Source organism: Pseudopipra pipra, chromosome 8 (genome assembly GCF_036250125.1).
Source record: "Pseudopipra pipra isolate bDixPip1 chromosome 8, bDixPip1.hap1, whole genome shotgun sequence".
In the NCBI taxonomy this organism is placed as follows: Eukaryota; Metazoa; Chordata; class Aves; order Passeriformes; family Pipridae; genus Pseudopipra; species Pseudopipra pipra.
Window position 1 is genome coordinate 15557732 of NC_087556.1, and position 22154 is coordinate 15579885.

The window sequence follows — 22154 nt, forward strand, 5'->3', positions numbered from 1 at the left end:
ATCACTGCTAGACCCAAGACTATGCCAACACTATGCCACACATCCCTGAGTGATGTGGAGTTAAGTCCAGTAGCTACTGCTGAAATCCACAGCTGACAGCACACTGGCAATGGTATGTCATGCCAACAGGACACTCTAGCAGACAGTAAGAACAACCCATTCAAACACAGCACTTCAAAATACAGACAGATGCAAAGCTGAGTAGGTAAGGAAAAAGAATAAAAACATGGGTGGGGTAAAGGCATCTCACAGAGTAGAAATTTGGAGAGGGGAGAAACGAGGTGTCATAAACTGCAATTAACTCAAACTGAGCTGCCAACAAAAATTACGAGGTATAGTTTTCCTGATGTTTTTTCTTTCCCCTTTGATCAATTTTTTCCCAGTTGTTTCTAAATTATTCAGTGTAATAAGATAAGACGCCCCACTGATAATATGGTTGGAAATCAGGACTTTAATCAGCTATTAATATTGTAAGACAGATTTAAAGGGCTTTTGAAATTGAAGTCAAAACAATAATAGGTTTAAATGATTAAAAGGGATTAAGAAAGCCCGGAAAGTTCAAAGCCTGTTAATCACCAGACTGCAAAAAACTATGATCATTTAATAGGGGCAGCCCTATCGCTCTGGACTTAAGTATATAGTAGTGGCCTTGTCAAAACAGTTTTCTAACCACAAACTAGTGGGCTAAAAATTTAAGACAGCTAAACACTTCCTGTATACAGACAGAGAAGAAGGTTTTCTTCAGTAATAATTTTTGAAATATCTGGCTATAAGCACCTTTTTAAAAACTGTACACAAACTGTACTTTTTTTTTAAATTGGTACTCTGAATTCTACAGTAGAAATACACTTTGTTGACCTTTAGTAACTTTACCAAGGGATAAAATATTAATTCAATTTGTGCAGAACTAAAGGTAGTTCTCCCCACAGACCAAACTCCACATACTCCATTAATATTAATATTACTACTTTGAGCCTTGAATACTTAAGCCATTTCTTTTATTGTACCAGTCCTTTTGCATTGTTTCTGTTCTGAAATTATCATCGAACCTTTACATACCTATTCTCTTCAACCAGAAATAAACACCGGCTTGTAGTTCAATTCATTTTGATTATAAACACAAACCAGCTTTCACAATTCTGTGTTAAAGTTTCATTTGCATAGAAACTTACCAAAAAAACACCCAACAAAAGTAACAAGTACAATCCAAACTAAAGGGATCCTGTTCTTTCCCTACTTGCTATTATCACTTAAAATTTATTGTTCAGATCAACTCGTACCAGTTCCACAACAGATCCTGTCACCACTGGGACAAAAAATCCCCAAATATCTTCCCTGCTGCATTAGGAGCTCTGCTTTGAGATCCAAATTGTAACAGAATGTAATTCAGGGAAGGCACAGCAGTGTGGCTGTGGGTGTGACCCTCAGATTCTCCTGCCTAGATTTATATATCATTTTACTGATCTTTGCTAAATAAAGACTCCCTGTATGCCACATATGAACAGCTCTGTCAGCTCCCCAGTTGAGCTTCTTTTTGCTTGAAAACTAACCCCTCATCATCATCTCAGGAGAAGGCAGACTTGTAAAGCAATATGCCTCAGGTGTCAGGTGTCAACTCAATAGGCTCTAGTTCTACAGTAAAATTCAGGTTTATGCTTTGGACACACTAACAAAGGCAGTAACATTACACTGTTGCAAACATAAAACAACAGTGTTGGGCTCCATCAACATGCAGTACATTTCAAAACTGAATTACAACCCTGTTCCCATACTAGACCTGTTCTATCTCCATCTCCAAAAGAACAAATGAAAACAGAACCTCTAAAATACAATTATTTTAGCATCTCTAGTACAAAGAAATAAATGTCACATCAATAAAAACCAATTAAGACACAGCAAGACATTTATTCCCCAGTGAAGACGTCACAAACCACAAAATCAGCCCAGATATTGAATCTGGATTGATGTTAAATATTTTATTGTCTCCAAAATGCTAAGAATTGACCTTTTCATCATTTATAGGGAAACACGGAAAAAAGACTAGTGTATCACATTTAATGGAAAATGTATTGCTCCACTTAGAAATTATGAGAAAACTAACAGCAAATCTTATGTATCAGTTAAAACCTTTCTTATTTATTTAAAAAATATAGTTTAAGATTTATTCCATTTTCCTGTTATACAGCTTTATCTGTGTCTTTCTGTTTGTGACAGGATAGGCTGAAGTACTAATTCCAATACTATCACTTCAACCTAAATGAGTCTCAGTGCTGCCTAAAAGCTACATCTCTTCCATCACCTGTCTCTGCACCTGAAGATTTATTACAGGCCAGCCCAGCTAACAGAAACTTAAACAGAGAATTGTCAGGGAATTCATATACCTTAATTTGACTTCTATACAAATTATTTTTAACACTGCTTAGAGCAAACAGCAAGCTAAAGACAAGTGTTACAGCTACTGTGAAATTTCAGCCACGCTGTTAAAACTCATGCAAGCCATTAAAGTCATTAGGTTTATTGGAAAAAGGTAGCATATGGAAAATGGCAGAGAAGGTTTTTTTACTGCTCTGAAAATTTAATTTAAAAAATGAATGAGCAATACCAAGATGGAAATTTAGGGAAGTGCTCTTGAGAGAGAGATAAACTCATTCTCTGCTACCACTGGAGGATCAGATACATCAAGGCCTGCAATTACTGCTTCTGGGAAAATCTGTTCCTCCCTTTTGCCTCTAGATATAGCCACTGTTTTGTATCTTAATTCTTCATCCACAGTGGTAGCTGCAACATCAAGCCCAGACATCCCAGTGACTGGCAAAGCAAAAAAAGACTGAGGTATTTGGACAGCCCAGAAGAGCTTCTTGCTCCAGCTGAGTAACAGTTTTGTCTCAGGACTGATTGTAGAACTACATCCAGAACTTGATAGTCCTTCTGTTGAAAACAACACCTTAGGTGTTCCTTGCTCAAACAGGAATTTGTAGTTGGTGATTTCAAAACAATAAAAAGCTAGCATTCACTAAAGCAACTTAGTCATCTTACTTAACTTGGGATTTGAATGGTAGGATCTGTTCATACAGTTCTACGGTTTGCCTTGGCTCGTTTATGCTAGCCACGTCCCTAGCACAAAAGCTCCTCAAGAAAGAAGTCAGGAATTTTTCACAGGCAAACTTTTAAGTGAAGACAGCTAATTCCCAGCCCACAATCCTCCAAAATGTGATTTCCAACAACTTCGAGCTTGTGGAATTGCAACCTAGATTAAAAATACCATAAACATTGAAACTGAAACCATGTCTAATCAAGATACACATCCAAATGCTTTAACTAATGTAGAGCAAGTAATGATTGTGTTCTGTTTAGTACTTCAGTTGTTTAGTACTGCTGCACATAACAGCATAAGCACATCTCAAAACAGCTTCATGAAATAGGAGTTGGACTTGATGATCCTTGTGGGTCCCTTCTACCTCAGCGTATTCCGTGATTCAGTGAGATACACTGGAACACACTCCTGAAAAATGAAGTTACAGCAATCGGATTTGGAGAAAGTTCTTCCATCTCTTTTCTGCACAATAACTGTACAAAATAAGTTGTCAAGAGATGTGAGTTTCTGGGACACTTTGCCTCTTCTGCCGGAAATCCAGGGAAATATTAATATTAGAAATGGAAAGATTTTCATTTGTAACTGCAGTTCTTGTCTTGAAAAAGAACAGATAAGGCATGCTAGCTTGAAGCCATGTAGGACACTCGGCTGAACTTAATATTCCTAGTTGAGACTGCATGCCACCTTTACTTGGAGTGGTCTGGAAGTGAATTTGGTCATAGTTTCACTTCTCCTGAAGGAAGCTTACTGTACACTTCCAGACTAGAGTGACAGTCTAATTTTACAGCAATCTTTATCCCATATCTTCCTACTAGTGGGAAGCACCTGTTGTCTAAAAATAATAAAATCCAGCCTCAACACCAAAGAAAAAAATAGCCTCAACAATACAAGGATTGAAAAAATGTTCATGGTAATATTTGTATTTCTATAACTTCTTGCTGTTGTTCACTTGTTACAGCTGATAAGTTTCTGACTGTATATTAGGCAGTTGCATGCTCCCCTTTACACTTTGTCACATGCACCTCAGACTCTTGCATTGAAACTTAATCATTTTTGCTGTCACATCACAACAAGGGAAAAAATACAAGGAAAAAAATGACTGAAGCAAGCTGGAAAAATAATCACCAAAAACTGTTTAGCCATTGCTCCCTAGTATTCATGTGACATACAAGTTTAAAGTAGAACTTAAAAATGAAGAAAATTGTTATGTTAACACAACACTTTCACTGAAATATTCTATTATCTTATTAAAAAGAGGAATCAAGGGTTTGTGAAATGAAAAAAGTCTTTGTCCCAGCTCTGCATTTAATCTGAACTTATTAGGGAACTGCAGGCTTCATAACATCCTGAATCTACAACACAACCAGATTTCCAGTGACTTGGAGTATTGAAGGTTCTGCCCTGACAAAAATAAAGTAAAACACTCAAAGAGTGCTTTTACCCTTCTCCAGCTCTTGACTAAGGGAAAAACAAGAACACCAGTAATTAAGAGGAAGGCAGGCTGCCTCCACCCTCTCCCTGTGGCTACAGCAGAGACCACAAGTGCAACACTCCAGAAGGGAACAGGACAGGACAAGGCAAAGCACGGATTAGGCCTGGCCGTGGTTTTGTGCCACAGAGCACAAGCCACAGTATCAGGGATCATCAGAGGCATAAGCACCTCCTGACTTAGGATACACTTACATCCAGATACAACCTGGAACACTGGTTGGTATTTGCACACTGTTCAGGAACAGACTGGTGAAACAGCAAGTTATTAAAGAGAAGTGTTAGTATTTAAAAGAAACAATTAGTATTTAATTTCCAAACAAAGGACAGAATCTCTCTCATCTTAACATAATTTGGGAAGAAAAACTAGAGATTGCATATTGCCTGACCTGAACAAAGCAAAACTAATCAAGTAGTAATGAGCATTATCATTTACTTAAATATCTAATTTTTTAGAAACTGAAGTTTTAAAAAAGCAGGAGGTGTTTCAACCACTTCAAAAATGCTATCACTAAAAAGTCTTTTCTAAGAGATGACAAATCAATTTCAGCTAGAGTAAAAAAAACTAAGGCTGTGATAAATAATTCTTCGTTTTTGACTGGGCTTTTCTATTCCTCAAATCACAACTGACCAAACTGTTTCACTATATTATAGAAGAAAACCCTCCAATTTGCACTATGCTGTTGGAAATTTTGGTGTGGAGAAGCAGGATGAGAATGGAAAACAGTATCAAAATCACATCTTAGTAACCTGTAATTAAAAAGAATGCTTAAAACTATACCCGGAACATAAATCACAATTTTTATCTACCGTACCCTAAATAAAAATCAATCTTGTGATTGTATAATCAGGAAAGTCCAATATGAAAAGTTTCTTAGTACAAACAGCAAGTACCACTTTCAAACAGAAAGTTTACCATATAGTTTTGGATTGATTTCAGTTTTCTAGTGAAAAGAGCCAGCTTTTTCCATCAAAGACATCTTCAGCAAGGGACTTTTCATCTAATATTATTGCCTAATTAAAAACAGAGACACTTATTTAATTCACAGAGCTCTTTCACTTAAAGCTCCTTGTTTGCATTGAGGAGGCAAATGGAACCCAGTATTTCATCATTTGTCTTGTAATGCAAGTCCCAAAGTTTTGTTAAACAAATTTTTGTTGTGAGTGAAGGGAAAATCCAGATAAGCTCTGTGTGCGAGTCTGTTGTGTTTCACGGTTATTCTAAACAGTACAATTAATTCATGAACCAGACATGCTCTACTCACATGCATTATATCAACTTTTCTGAAGAATGGAAAAAATAAAAAATGAATTAATGATTTGTAGTTTATTACTAAACAAGAATTTAAGAAAGTGGAAACACACAATGTTTCCTATTCATGAGCATCTTACATCCTATTTTACAGGTAAAGTAGCAGTTACAAGCTCCTCTATAATCATTGCTCAAGCTCCATCTACCCTGAAAACATCACAGCTCGTCATGCAACACTGTCATTCCACAAGCAGATTTTTCAAATAGCCTTTCTTAAATGGAGCTTAACTAAAATCTTTCATTCATTTAAACTACACATTTAAATAAATGCACTAGGAGAAATCATTAGGGCTGTAGAAAGATCTATTTGTGTTGTCAGGAATACTACTAAATTTTTAGGCACATTAGTACCGAGAGGATCTTCTTAAGACAGTTATTATTACCTTAAGTTTTTGTGAGCAAACACTGAAGTTATTATAACTTACTGGCAGTCAGATGATGCAATTTGACTCAACAGTTTCAAGAATGTTCTATGTTCAGACCTTGAGATAAGCTAAATTGACTTCTAGAGACAGAACTAAAAACACAAGGTAATAACAACCTTCAGGTATTCAACTTCTCCACCAAATGAGCCAATGCAAGAGATACTTTCAGGAGAAATTTTTCACAAGATTATTGAAACAATGGAACATTATACAGCAAGCCATCTTCTAGGGGGCTGGGGCAAAGGGACACATTTTCAGGGACAGGTTTTAAAGTTCTTACTATGTACTTTCCATACATTCATCACTGTACAGACAGTAAGTACTAAATCAAAAAATCACAGCACTGTAGCAGCTACTAGGAAGAAAATTTGCCCTGTCTCAGCCAAAACCAGGTTGCCCCAGAGAGCTGATGAAGCACAGAATCTAAGTAAACATATCAGTGAAACTGAAAAAGCTAGAAGATGGGGGGGGGGCAGAGGTCCACACTTAAATCTGGCACCAAAGTCCATATCTGCAGCTTGTGCATTCTTTGATCCTGCAACCTCCTAATACAGAATCATCACTTGTCTTTCTCAGTCCTCAAGCTCACTCCAGCATGCATTTTTGGGAATGGGCTTGCTTTGCACTGAAGTCTTAAAGATTGTTGAAACTTGAGTTTGGTGAACAAAGAATCACCTCAGATTGTCTAAAAGCTATTTGGACCCTTAGACACTTTATGAGGGTTAACTGCATGAATGGTCTTGTGATTTTTTTTTACTATGGGAAGTTACAAGGGCTTCTGCTAGACAGGAGCAAAGGTAACAAACTGAAAACGTTGAGAAAAACACACACCACAGCTTATACAGACCAACCTAAATTTAATACAAAGAAGCAGAGGTTTTCCATCATTTTCAAATGAAGCTGCTTCGCAAACCTTTTCCTAATTTATAATCCAAATTCCCACAAGAATGGAAAAAGATTAAATATGTCCATCCTCACTTTGTTCATGGCAAACACTAAAACAGCCTCAAACAAGAATATTTAATTCACTAGATGTCAAAACTGTTCCATTACTAATGTTTGTGCTTAACTAACCCATCACCCTCTGACAGTACTCTGCAGTGTAGGATAGCCAACCAATATCTTGGGAGTCCACAAATGACCCAACCACTTTCAGTGCTGCAGACAAGTCAATAGCACACTGCAGGAGATCCATATCCCTACTTGTGAAATTATGGATCAAAATGACAGCATTTCTTCCTTCACTGTGATATTCTCCTTTCATGCAGAAATCATCAGCATGACTTCAAAGACCCACTTAATTCTTCTTTTCCTGTTTCTTCAAACCTGTTTTTCCAGTGAAGAGTAAAAAGAATATAAACCCATTTCTTGATTTAAACACAGTATGTATCTACACCACTGGCACAGATAAGGCAGGGAAGAAAACTAAGGAGCAGATGGTAGAGGGCATGAAAGCTATTAAAAACTACAGATCTTTACTGAGCATCTTCAATGAACTTCTGCAAAGACTGCCACACATGCTAATTTTAAGGAAAAAAAAAGATATAAAGAGAAAAATCCTTGGCTGCTTTGACAACTAACAAGTAATCACATAGAAACTTGTAATCCTGGACTATGATGGTGATAAAATAATCAGTTTGGAGGTTACAACTATAATGGAATTTGGCAGCCAGAGTAGTAAGCATATCTCACCTCATGAGATCATGGCTCTGGTCAAGAGCCCAGAAAGTAGAGTGAAACAAAGCAAAGAGATTCATTAACCTTGATGTGATAAATAGGACATATATCATAATTTTCCCCTACATCTCCACTCCTTTTCAAGAGCATGGGCTGAAAGATATTTACTTGTTTATAAAGGTGCTGGTGATTACAAACATTTTCCTTGCCTTCCCACTGATCAGTTAGGGAAGATACAGGTTATCATATACTTAGGAGTTTCAGGACTGGCATAATAATTCTGTCAACATGAATTTGTCAGCATTGATTCTCTTCTCCTCCTCAATTCAGGTAGTCATAGACTCAAATGTTGGACAACAGCTACGTTCACATCCATACTGTGAACACACTTCTCAACTGCTGGATGTGCACTTGAGATGACAAGTAATGACCAGATCTCTACGGCTGAAAAATTAACTACAGTTAGGTAAATGTCAAAACCTGAATATTTGCAAAACAGTGCTTTAGGGAGAACAATGAAACACAGGCCATCTACTAACTTTTAACAGTGGGACATCAGAGTATGTACAGGAGTTAGCAGTACGGAGTTTCCATGGACTCTTAAAATGTCTTTGGCATGTTAATTTAGAATTTTCTTGCCCACTTTATCAGAGTTTAATATATGTAGTATAGATTAAGTTATTCTTAAATGTCTGTTACAGATTCAGAAGGTGAAGGAATCGTTCCTGTTAAATGTCATGGGTAGAACTGAGTACACCAAAAGCTTTCACGAATACCTGTTAGCAAAGTTATTTTCACAGATAAGCATAGCTATAGTTAGCAATTCACCCACAAAGCATCAATCCTTCTTCTATTCTTTCCCTTCCCACCCCTAAGAAGCTGCTCTTTGAGCAAGTATCTAGATCCTAGAAAAATTAAACAAAAATACTGTTCGGTAATGGAGTTAATGCAAATTAAAAGGATACGAGAAAACAAAACCAAAATTCATTTCTGATATTTCTTTCATGCAGACACTAAAAAAGAACAAGAACATACAATGGACTACATTTTCTTCAAGACTGCTTTCCAGCTCTGAGAACAGAAACTGAAGTGGCTTGAGGTATCACCAGTTTTCAACAGTGCCATCAACATTGCTAACACTTTTTCAGACTGTCTCCCTGAAGAGAGATAAGAAATGGGGCCCAGAAAACACAACAACCTGATAGAGGCCAAAGCTTCTCTGGCTCAGGTAATGCCAGACTGCTGACATGGGCTGAAAAGCTCAGACGGGCATGGTGAAGTTCTGTTGTGATATAAATTAAGACTGCCTCTCCTATAAATAGTCTAGGAAAGGCTTAAAGCTTTCCAAAACTTGTCAAGTGAGCAAAAGACTTTGGAGCCCATATTTAACCAAAATCCACCTTGAAAGAAAAGTGACAGGGCTGTGCAAACAACCCAAGCCAAAAATACCCACTCCAGCCCTCCAACACTGCTCATTTCCTCAATCCAGAATTACATGGCAGCAGGCTGTTCAGAATCTGCCAGGGGTAGGACTGCATTATGTATTTATTTTAAAATTTTATTTCTCTATTTAGGTTTATTTATAACATGGATTGTATGCTATTTAAATATTGTTATAATGACTGCTTCCTACACAATCTTATGCTGTTTCCATTTGCATTTTCTTAATAGAAGTTACAAAAATAAGATGGTTACAGATTCATTTTAATACTCCCTTTTCATTGACAATATACATTGATTAAACTTGCAAATTTATCCTGAACCAAGGTATTTTCTCTTAAAACTGATCATACAAGTGAGGAGGATAAACTAACAGAAACAGTGGAAAAGTTATATGTATAAAATTCTTACGGGTGTTTACCTAAACTCTTTCCTTATTTTACCAAGCTACCTCCTCAAGTCAGAGCCTGGCTGGCCTGATGGCCTCATTAAACCTGCCCAGCCAGCTGAAGAGGTGACAAACAGACTGGTTTGCCAAGACACCAAGAGCTGACACTACATGGCTAAAGATGTTTCTTGTTTGACAAGAAAAAACAGAGACTAATCTAATAGGATCAACAATTTGTCTTTCAAACGCTTCACAGTCCTGAAATGTCTGTGTTCTTGCACCTCCCTGCAGCATTTGAAGGGATAACTTCATTCTAGCGGTTGTTCTACAGCTAGGTTTGCTATTTTACCTCCCCACACAAGCTGAGGAAGCGTGGGGTTTGATTCCCATTTCAGGAAGTATTGCAAAAGGTAGTTGGACTTGGAATAGAAACATGTTTGTGGGTTTGTCAAATGGACTACTGTGCACACACTCACAAACAGGGAGCTAGATATAAAATCAGGTGCGTGAGAAGAAGGTAAACAAGCTTCTCAGCTTTGAGGTTACTACCAGAGCTACCACACTATCAGCAGGTCCCCTGTGAAACCGTTGTTGGAAGGCTGCTTATTGCATTAAATAATGCAATACCCCACAAAGGTATTTTGGCAGTAAAGAAATGCTCACAGAGCATATGCTGTTCCAGGAGCTAATTTAATTTGTCTGACAGGACTCAAATTTGAGTACACAAGACTTCTAATTTTTAAATTAAATTAAATTCCGCACAGCACATCACATCCAGTGAAAAGCACAATGCACTCTTGCAGGATTTCAGTGCTGCTGTATAGATCCCACCACCTCTTTTACGTCAGCAATTTATAAGGATTAGTTCAGGGGTATTGTTAGGTTGGGAGGGGGCATTACTTATTTTCAGAGACTGGTTTGCAAGTTATTTCAGTGGAAACATAAGGCAGAGAATTACACCAGATTAATTTACTCTTCTGAACACTCAAGACGTGGACTTGATTCCTAAAATTCCAGATGTTTGAGATTGATATACTCCATTACATTCTTGTCTTTTGCCTCCAGCTTGTAATATCCACACTTTCACTTAAACACACCTTTAGGTAAAATCTGAGTGACAAAATATCCATGGCAAAACAAAATGTTGCTATTATTAAAAACTTCAGAACAAAAGATTTGTGGCTGATAATACACATTCACAAATACAAACTCTGCACCTCTTCTTTATTTGGTGTTGTGAAATTTAGTCTTGATGCAGTATTCCCATTAAGAAATCCAAGTACAATCAGAGAAGAAATTATTCACACTTTAAAAATTAAAGAAAATTGAAAGCATTAATTGAAAGATTAAATCAACTTACTGAACACTTACGAATCAGAGAAAAAGTGTCAGCAACAACAACATGAAAGGGAGCTTATGCAGAAGGATTTAAAAGAGCAACTGTATTTGACACCTCTGGAAAAGACAGATCTCTAAGCTGATCCAAGGACAAGTAAGCCTAATGCCAATTAAGCAATCCAGTGAGAGGGTTATACGGGTGGTAGCACAACAACCGGGCGTGAGCAAGATAACAGCCCACCCGGTAAGAAGTGCTCCTGTTCTTCACTGATAAACTGCAATATTTTTTTTAAAAAGTACATTTCCACAACTTTTCTTGGTGTGTTATAGATATGGCTTATTTCCCCCAAAGTCACTGAAGCAAGAAAAGAGGGCTCCAATAGTCAATCAAAAGTAGCACAGGAAGATTCATACAAGAACTACCTAAATCTTACTGAAATCGGTGACTGCTTCCAATTAAGGGCTAGCAAAGACAGCATGAAGAGACTGGAATAAATAAGTGATAGAAAATCACATGAAAACTCTGAAGCTTTTCACTGATATCACCACCACAGCTTCATGTAGCAAGAACAGTCAAATGACAGATACCATGTTGGCTGCTTTCAGCATAAGGCCAGAATCAGCACAAACTTAGCACTACACAAGCAGGTAGCCCTCTGCTTATTTATGGGCATCATTCTGGAAACAAAACTGATATTTAAAAAAACAATAAAATAAAAAAAAGAAATCAAGACTTACTTGTCAAGGAAGTCTTTGTCCACAACTGCACAGATATCAAGGAGAGGATTTCCCATTCCAAACAGGACATTTTCACTGCAAGAAAATAAATTAAGTTAGCTTTGCATTAATTTATTGTGCCTAGGATAATGTGTTATTGACATTTTTTTATTAGAGATAAGAGTTTTTCTTGAACAAAGCTAAGGAACAAAAAGATACACAATTTGCCCAGCACAGCAGATATATGGAGACCTGGCATATACACACAGAAATATCAGTTACTCAGATAAAGAATTAGAGCTGCATGCTGCATTCTGTAGTTTTAAAGGATTGCATTCAAGTTGTAACAACAAATTTTAGACAGGAGGAGCATCACACCAGGTTCTAAGAATTCCACTGGACCCACGTAGTTGTCCAGGGTCTACCCTGCTACTGACCAATAATTAGCAATTTAAGTCTGTTTTAGTAAACCAAAATAAAGAGACTATGGATTATTGTCAGCCATCTTAAACAGCGTAGCTGTCTGCTGGTAAGAATGTAGGTACTTTTTAAGCAATTTGAAATTTACTACCATGACTTCCATCACATAGAAACGAGACATCAAAAATACTGTAAACAGCTGAAAAGGATGACTTTAACTATTTTTTTTTTTAAGATTAATTCAGAAACCGTGTGTTACATTTTCCTGAATAGCATGTACTTGGGTGATAATGCAGTAATACCAAAGGATTAGGTACATGGCCTAGTGTCAAGTAGGAGTGAATGCAGCTGTTCTCGAAGGCTAAAACTACATCCAAACCCATCACACTCCTGATTAAACTAACACCCACTGCCTCCAACTGGCGAGGCACAGCCTTGCTCTGGCCATCAAAGGTAGCTTCAGTATGATCACCAATATGCCTCCCTATTTACTAAGTCTCTACCACGTATTTGTGGAGAAACCACATTCCCTGTCCATCCATCCCCCAGAAAGTACTACTGTAACACTGCAGCTGGAGCCAAAGTTTAGCTGCAGCTTATCCAAAGCTGTGTAACACTGTTAGCTGAGTCGCAAAGAAAGTAAGGGAGTTCTCAATTGTTCTGGCCCATTTAGCACGAGATAAATGTTTGAGAGGTTCAACATCTGCCTACTAAATGATAGATTTCATTAATTTCAACTCAGCAGAGTAAGAAAAAAGGATCTAAAACATGCAAAAAGGGAATTATGTGGAACAATCTCATGAATTGTGTCCAACAGAGGTTGGAAACTCATTCACTTGCTTCCTCTCACAACAGCTATGAAAAGCCCTTAGTGGACAAATCTTTGTCACGTTTGAAGCTACTTAAATTTGAAACTACTTGCCAGAAGTACACAAACTTCTTTCTCTTTATGATGCCACATTAGCCTCCATTAAATGTTAAAATTCTTAAGTCTGAAAATGAAGACATGGAAAACATGATTAATAACCTTGATACTGAGGCTCAGTAAACCATGCTTTAAGTACCCTAGTTATTGTTGTAGCTTTAAAGGCAGACTTTTAGAGCCCATTTCACTGTAAATAAAATGTGGAAGATACTGCTTTGTGAAGACAGAGCCAGAAATCCAGCTCACTCCTAACTGAGATAGTTAACATCTGTTTAGTAAGAACCTGTAAGACTAACTAAATACATTTGTCAGTGTGCCAAATAGTACAGTGTTCTAAATAGCACAGCCATAAGTTATACCTATAGCTAGAAGACAAGAAGAGTGAGAGACAGATGACAGCTAAGAAGAGATAAGGATAAAGGGGATTGCAGTTGCAGTCACAAGACAGAACATTCTCTCCATTTTAAATCCTAAATATTGCATAAGTTGTACTGTAGGCAAATGAATTAAGAAGTCAGAATTCTCCAAGTGCTGAATGCAGATTTGTCCCAAGCTATATGTTCCTATGCTTAATGTTTAGCTGATTCTCACGTGCTGTGAAATTCTACACATCAACAATTTTATACCTACACTTCAGAAAAAAAACACGTATCATGGATAACTTCTATGTAAGACAAGTATCAGCACTTAAGTGTGCAGTATGCCAGAAAACAGCAGCTGCACTTGAAAAAAATCTGAAATACAGCTGACATGTTGAGGTCACTCCCTATGAAGAAGTTATCGTGTTCAACCAAAAAGCAAAATGGAAGCTACCAAACATTCAACAAGATGTGGGCTGCAGAACATGCAGGTCAATACACTTGAAGCAGCACACAAGTAACTTTGTACAGAAGCTCTATCAAGCCAATAACATGCACACAAACTCCTAAATGTCAGCAGTGGCAGGAGCTAGCACTTTCGGTGCCATTTAATCCAGGCAGCTCTTTACATCACATACAAGTCCTGCTCATTCCCAAGCCTTCCTTGTCCCACAGTATTTTATAATCACCTCCATTCAAGTATTCCAGAGGCTGCGTGTAGGGTGTCACTTAGGGTCAAGTTTTAAAAGCCAAGGTAGCTATCACTAGACTAGTAAGTGTATGTTCAGAAACATTCCACTGAAATACTGGGCAAACTCTCCCTAAATTCAGCATAGCTGTTTCTCACAACCAAATGCAGGACATAAGAACTTGACAGCTTTTCAGACACATAAAACTTTGACTGTTTTAACTGTCTGATTGCTATGAAGAAATCAACTTCATTGTTATAATGTTTACCTATTTTTGCAAATAATAATCCATAAGGTAATAAACACATAAGCTAACATACACTGATCACTAGCCCTGTGTTTTCAACTAACACGTATTTCTACCATTTTGGTTCTTTCACCTAGATGTTTGAATTAACAAAGTCCCAAGGTATTAGAACTTCTATTCTTAAAATTAGATATTAATGCTCCATTAATTTCATACACTGCAGTTGTACTGGAGACTGTGTCTTTCCTTATCTGTCACTGCATTTGACAAAAATACCTTTATGGGCAAAATGGGAAAAGTCTAAACAATTTCTAAGTCACAAATTTTAAACAGCCAACAAGTTTAAGCAGACATTTAGGAGGCTGGACTCAGTAATGTCAGAGATCTTTTCCAACCTAATTGATTCTGTGATCACCATTATGATCAGCATTTTCTAACAGAAGCTCTGTGAAAGGCAATCTGGAAAGCCCAGTGTTCCTACTGTTAAAGAGGAAGACTTGGCTGTGCAAATCATTAGCATATTCAACCTGATTAACCCAACACTGGCTACATTTCAGTGCAGTGCAAGTCGCTCTTCCCTTCTTAAGGGGCAGCAAAGTTTCTGTGCTGTTACACTATTGCACTTTTCTGTGGCACACCATGAGGTGTATAGCAGCTACTTGGCTACAGTGTGTTCCTCAGTAAAAATAAAGAAAAAATTTTAAATCTCATATACTTTGTAAAGCCACATATCGTAAAAGCATAAAATAAAACAAATATTACAATCCTAGAGAATGCTAAATTTACAAGTCTTCAGAGCAAGAAACTGAGATATTAAACTGTTATATTATCACCAAGTTGAAGACTTTGAACCGTACATTTGAACATTACTGGCTTTACGTTTGCTGTTCAATCGCACTGGACACCTGCAGTAACAAAAATGTCACTGATTATTTCCAACCAACCAGACATGAAACATAGTGAGGAAACAGCAATAACTTCCTGAAACGTGAGATTCTACAATACATAGCTTATTTGGGAAACACATCTCTGCAACAGACACAGAACACATACTTAAGCACTCCCCAGCCTCCTTGACTCTCCCCAATCTCTTCTCTTGCATGGGAGTACTGGTATCTCACCGTCCGAGAAGGATGTTCTTGCTTAACTCAACTAATCTATGGCAAAAGAGTATTTGGCTCAGCTCATCAAGAAACAAGTGAAAACTCGTTCACCTGCACAAATGAAGGGCATATATAATTGACTCTACAGTCAGCATGTATATGTGTATATGCATACACATACACACAGAGTACATATTTATGAACACTATAGATACTTTTTAAACTCTGAACTACAAATAAGATGTTCATGCAAATCTAAAAGTTCTTTGGGCACAAAAATACACTGTCCATCTAGCAGGTAAAACTATGGCAACACCAGTAACCTTACAGAAAGCTTTGATGTACACCACATTTGCATTCTAAACTCTTGACAACAGGCAATATATTTTATGAGTTTGTCACTTAACTTTGGACTAGATGGAGTGTGAGCTGTAATTAGAAGTTCAAGTAATGTAACTCACTAAATATTAATAAATCTTCAGCTGTTAATTATGGCATTTTGTTCAAAGATTGCCAAGATGATTGATTTTACACAAATGGCCTGTGTTTCACACCATACTCCTACTACAAGTTGCAGAAGTTATAAAATTAAACCAAACTGGATGCAAACAAAACAACAAACCCAAACAAACAAGAGCCCACAACAGTACTGAGCTATCCTTGAGCCTTTTTTAAGAAGTCAACAAAATTAACACCAACTGAATGATCTGGAAAGCTGGGTCCAATATCATGCTCTACAGCTGCAGGCATTTTTAAAAATATGGTCCTGATTCAAGCTGGCTGCTGAACATTAGCAGTACAATATCTATCACACAATATTGTTATCATCCCATGCTGCTGCACACTGCCATGGATGAGCAACATCAAAATATCAGTGAAAGCTTATTATTAGTTACTGGCACAGAGACAGAGAAGTATTTTGGGCCTTTGGATACTGGCAAGTCAGAAAGCCTTAATAAAACATGACTGAGACATCTGGGTGTGCAATTGCATGGCAGAATGCTGTATGCCTAGTCTTCCATTTACAAATTTAAGATATGGTCTTGTAAGATCAAAAATGTTAATACCTCTAAAGTGTTTGACTGTGCCCTTAAATGTAGGGCCAAACAAGGCACATTTTAAGCCTACTCTCAGCATATCCATTTCAGTCACAAAGGAAGAGAGTTGAACATCACATAACACAAGATTTGAACGTATAAAAAATCATTTATACGTTCAGTTAAAGCAAAAACAGCAATAATACCAGATTCATAGCATTTGACTAGCTATAAGCTATTGATTTAGAGCATCCTTCTCTCATCCCACTTACCTGTGTAAAATCATTAGAGGATGATATTTACAATTAACCATAACTCGTCTGACACAAAAGTACCTTAGAACTGTTATTGCATGATTTCAGAGTTCAGACAATTTCCCTTGCATCACTTGTCAGCAAATCACTTTAGCATATAGACCTTAAACATACAAAGTGGCTGTAGGACTGCTCACATGCTTTCCTTACTTAGGTCTTAAGCAAATGCAATATTTGGCTAAGCAGTTACATATTTACATACTGACTTAGACGAACATCTTCAGTGAAGATTTCATTCATTATGAAACTTTCATACTCTTCTACAGCAACATACTCACAGGTTCCAACTTTGAAGCCAAGCCTAAAAGCCTCAGCCTTATGTAAGCAGGGCTGTCGCAGGAAAAAAACTGTTCCACCACTACCCAGCTCCTTACACAGCTGCACTAACTCCAACAATGAAATACTACTGCAATTTCAGACTTACTGTCTCAGTCAAAAACAGTGTGAAACCTGATACTCAGAGTTCGGAGGGTGGAGAGAGGAGACAGGAGAATTGCCTTGAATGATCACTGATTGAACTTTTTAAGCTTTTTAAGTTTTAATTTTAAGCATTTCTTTAGCAGCTGAAGGCCTGATCAAAGTAACTACATTGTGAAGTAAACCAGTAACCTTCATCATAAGACTCCATCTTAAGATGAAATGTTTTACGAAGAAAAACTGGTCACAGTAACTCCTTTCACTGAATGCGAAGTTTGTCACTCTACAGGGATCTACAGGGATCGCTGACAGGCTGACACCACCGCAGTTCCAACACCGTGCCGAGAGCCCAGCCTGCTATTATGACCCTGCTTCTCGTTATTCAGGATTCTTTCAAAATTAGGTTTCAATCATGGCAAGCCACAGCGACAGTTCAGGATTCAAATGCGGCTGTCGGAGTCCCACAACACCCGTCCTCCCACGCCCACGGGCGGGACCCCCGGCGGCCGCCCGCGCCCCGCGCTACCTGTGACAGCGGCACCGCCGCCGAGCGACGCCGCTCGCAGAGCCCGCACACCGCCCCGGGACCCCCCCCGGGCCCGGCCCGGCCCGGCGCGGCTCGGGGCTCCGGTTCCCGATGCCTCTGGGGACCGGCATCGCCCGGCGCCGCCGGGAGCCCCGGCTGGGCGCGCCCACCTGCCCGCCAGGAGCCAACGCGGCACCCCGGGAGCGGTGTCCCCACCGCACCGGGCTGGGACGCCGGGAGGGCACCGGCACAGCTCTCCCTCTTCGCCCCGGGGGCGCGGGCGTGCAGCCGCCAAACCAACTCGCGGCAGACGGAGAGCGATGGGACGAAGCCGCGCTGCCCCGCATCCCGACTACACCGCCGGCAGAAGAGCCCGGCTCCGGCGGAGCATCGCGCCGGGCGCCCCCGCCCCGCCTGCGGGAGCGCACCAGCGCCCGCCGCCCCTTCCCCCGGGGCGCCGGACTGTGCCGCGGGCGCCGCGCGGGGGCTCGGCGTTACCTGAGGGTGGCCATGGCTCCACGCCCGGCCGCCCGCGGCGGAGCCCCGCTGGCGGCGGCAGCAGAAGCGGCAGCAGAAGCAGCAGCAGCGGCGGCGGCGGCGGCAGTGCTGTCCCTTCTCCGCCCGGCGCCCGCGCCTCAGCCGCGACTGAGCCGCGGCCGGCGCTCGGCCGCCCCCCCGCGCGCCCCGCCCCGCCCGCGCGCGCGTCCCGCCATTGGCCGCGCGGGCGGCGGGGGCGGGCCCGGGCCCTGCGCGGCGGCCGCGGGGCGCGCGGAGCCGCGGGGCGCTGGCGATGGGCCCCGTGCCCCGGTGCGGGAGCGCCCGGTACCGAGCGGCGCCGCCCGCACGGCACCCCCGGCGCCCCGGCCGCCATCTTTGGTACGGGCGGAGAGCGCGCGCCTCCCACGCACCTCCTGCCGCCGCCGCCGTCACCGCTCCCAGCCCGGGAGGCGATGGAGGGCGACAGCGACAACTGGAAAAAAAAAAACCAAAAAAACCCCAAAACACCAAGTTTAGTGGCGGTCGCGCAGAGGTGCGGGGCTCCAGCCGCACCGCCCATAGTAAAGATGGCCAGCGTAGCCCCTGGCAGCGCTGCCTCTCGGCTGTCACGGGGCCGTGGGAACCGCTCCCGAGGGGACCCCCCGCCCCGGCTGTGCCCGGGGCCGCCCGGCTGCGGGCTGACCCTGTCCCGACACGCGATCGGCGATCGCCGCACACTTGACACGGACGCGTTTTAATTCCTTTTATCTGATTGTGCGTTGGGTCAGACTCGAAGCCGTCCCGGGTGACCTCGTTCCTCCGGGCGGGCGAGCCCCGCGCAGCACATCCCTCACGGCCGGGCTGCGGCAGCGCCGGCGGACACCTGTGGTGCGCTCCATGCCAGCCGGACAGAGGGCACGGGGGGAGACACGGGGGGAGACACGGGCAACACGGGCAGAAAAGGGCAGCCCGTCGCTGCCTAGCCCCTTCCTCATTCGCCCCACACTCTGGCAGAACTGCCGTGTCAGAAAGGAAAAGCCTCGGTAAAGCCAGGTTACTACCCTTGCTCCTCATTTGGCTGTCAAAGTTACTGCCGCCCTGTGCGTATTTGGCACTTACTCTGTTAACCAGCTCCAGAAGCACTGATTCATGAAACCGAGGTCAATAGGTTGTTTTTGCCAAAAGTGAATCCCACACTGTTAAGTATTGCTGTGTCACCTCTAACTAAATATTTAAACTTTACAACTTCCTAATCATGCAGTTATTAGTTCAAAGTTTCCCTTCCTTTCCATCTACAAAATGGGAATATTGTACTCAGAAAAATTAAAGCCAAACTTTCCAACTATTTCTGGTGTCGCAGATGAGACGATGCCAAAATTTGACATGTTCATGATGTTCAAGGATCTACAGTCACATGAAGAAAATGGGGAAATTTATGCTCAATATCCGACATAGGACAAATCTAGGTTCTCTAAACTGGACACTCAAAAAATAATCATCACTTACTGAACTCACCACAAAATTCTCATTATTTAAGTGTGTCAGGGATCCTGAAAAGTCAAACTGGAGTGGAAAACACATCCATGCCCTTACTGTTGTTGCAACACAGGATGCAACAGGTCCCTAGATCGTGATGGAAGATTTTGAACTCTATTGAAATGCCAATACTGTATCTGGATATATAATGGGTGTATCCTCTGATCCATGTTGAACACTTTATTATCCCTAGTTTGACAATTTCAGTGCTTAATAGCCAAACTTCTGTTTTGTAACCTAAAAGGCAGGGGGAGGAGGAGATCCCATCACAGGCAAATATAACAAGTTATATAACTACTGCTATTGTATAGAACTATAGTTACGTAACTATATAACACAGCTTGGTCTTGTTGGTTTCATCGCTGTATTCTAAATAATAAAAACATTTTTTAAAAGAATCAAGTTGTAGATTCCCTCATAAATCATTGCCTGACTTCAACATAATGATACATAGAGGAAAACAGATATAATACTTTACCATCATCTATATTTATAGTAATCTGCAACATACAGCTGCATATTACAAATATTAAGCTACAGAGTCCAAATGAGGTACCATCAAACGTTTCTAACTTTTTACCACTTCAGCAAGAGCTTTTCTAAGAAAATTTAGCAGCTTTTCATGAAATAGCATGTATGACACCTCAAAAACATCTATCAATAGCACTTTATAAGCTTCCAGCTATTCCCTAGTGCCCAATCATCTGGCTTGTATTATCACATACCCACAGGTTCTATTGTTACTGACATCTTTGAGACATCACCTACCCCTACTACCACCTATCAGTGTTTTTTTGGTCACTTGCCAGGGAATTTCTAGACATCCTGACATGTAAGTGGAGAAACAGCAACCAGGGTATCCCTGGTAAAATGGTCAGTTATCACTTACGGTCATTCATAGACTAACCTAATGCTCATGCCACAGGTTTGACTCGTAGTCACACATGTACATGCTAGGCAGCCTTCCTGACACCTTCCAAACTCCCTCTGCTTGCATGGGGCAGCTGACCTTGCCTTCAAGTGATTTGGCTTCAGAAAACCCTGAGAGAAATATGAAAAGCACAGCTTTTCATGTAAAAGTATATAATGCCTGATCAGTCTAGCCACAATTTCTCTCACCTGCTTCTGTTCTTACACAATAGAGAACAATGTGGGTTTCTCCACATGTGATGAGCAACTCTTCCTCAGGTGATTTCACTACAATGTTTCCTTTCAAGTACAGTATGAATGAAAAATGAACTACACCCCTACCTGATAAAACAACAGGAAAGCACGTGAGAACATTTAAAATTGTACTTTATCGAAGTAGTTCATGAAACTCTGCACTTCATATATTTGTAACTTGTGTATCTGAGATACAGAAAATCTAGGCCTTGGCACTGGACTAATGTGTTATGTTTTACACCACAAATATTTGGTATAAATCATCTAGTTTACAATATATAAACAAAGAGTTCTCCATTAATCCCCGTATTTCACTCAATTTCTTCAAAGTACAAAACTAAGGCTGATTTTCAATAAGCTGCCCACTCTATCTTTGTGAGACAGAAGGATGATCTTTTACATAACAGCCCCAGCAGACATTATGAAACGGGACTACTGAGCAGCAAGTCCACAAATTCTCTTTCAATAACAATATTTTGTAGAGCTTGCAGGTATTTTTTACTATAACAGTGGTTGTTTTGAAAACTTTTCTACAGAGAGATTTTAATATTTTGCAGCATAAAATATGTTTTTCCCCGTATGGGTTCTACTTGCAAAGTATTAAAAATCTTTTTTTATTATTTTAAAATTTGATAAAATCGTAGCATTTCTTTTCATGCAGCTTCACAGACCATTTAGCTACAGCAGCAAAGTCTATAAATCTACTAAGTCTTCAGTATATTGCAGAGAGCTACACTTTTTTTCTATCTTATTCTAATCAAATAGCATAGCCCTTGAGACAGTTACAGCTCCTTAGTACTGAATGTACAAGGAAAACAACCCTCAACAATCTTGCACTGTAAATGAAATCTCAAGGTAGCAAAAAGCCAGCAAGTAGCTTTATTTTACCATACCCTTCAAGCGCGGAACAGCTTTGACTGTGGTCAAACAATCATTATGGAAATGATTACAGTTCAAAATGGAAAAAATTCCTTTCCCTTCCCTGAATTCTGAGTAATACCCAAAGACTTCTCTCTCCTTCACACAAATGCTTTGATATTATATAAATAATAATATTTTAC

At 40.2% G+C, this 22154-nt stretch overlaps 1 protein-coding gene across 2 annotated transcripts in view; it reads right to left on the minus strand.

The window, feature by feature from the left end:
- ADK (adenosine kinase) overlaps window positions 1-22154 on the minus strand; it is a 277174-nt gene that overhangs the window by 250053 nt on the left and 4967 nt on the right. Inside the window, exons 1-2 of one of the 2 annotated variants that reach the window (XM_064663830.1) lie at window positions 18415-18590; window positions 11901-11975 (exon numbers count right to left, since the gene is read on the minus strand). In XM_064663830.1, coding sequence (XP_064519900.1) covers window positions 11901-11975; window positions 18415-18428 — 89 coding nt within the window. In that variant the 5' untranslated portion in view covers window positions 18429-18590. Of the gene's footprint in view, window positions 1-11900; window positions 11976-18414; window positions 18591-22154 lie in introns of those variants that run through there. The other variant, XM_064663829.1, reaches the window with a different exon arrangement.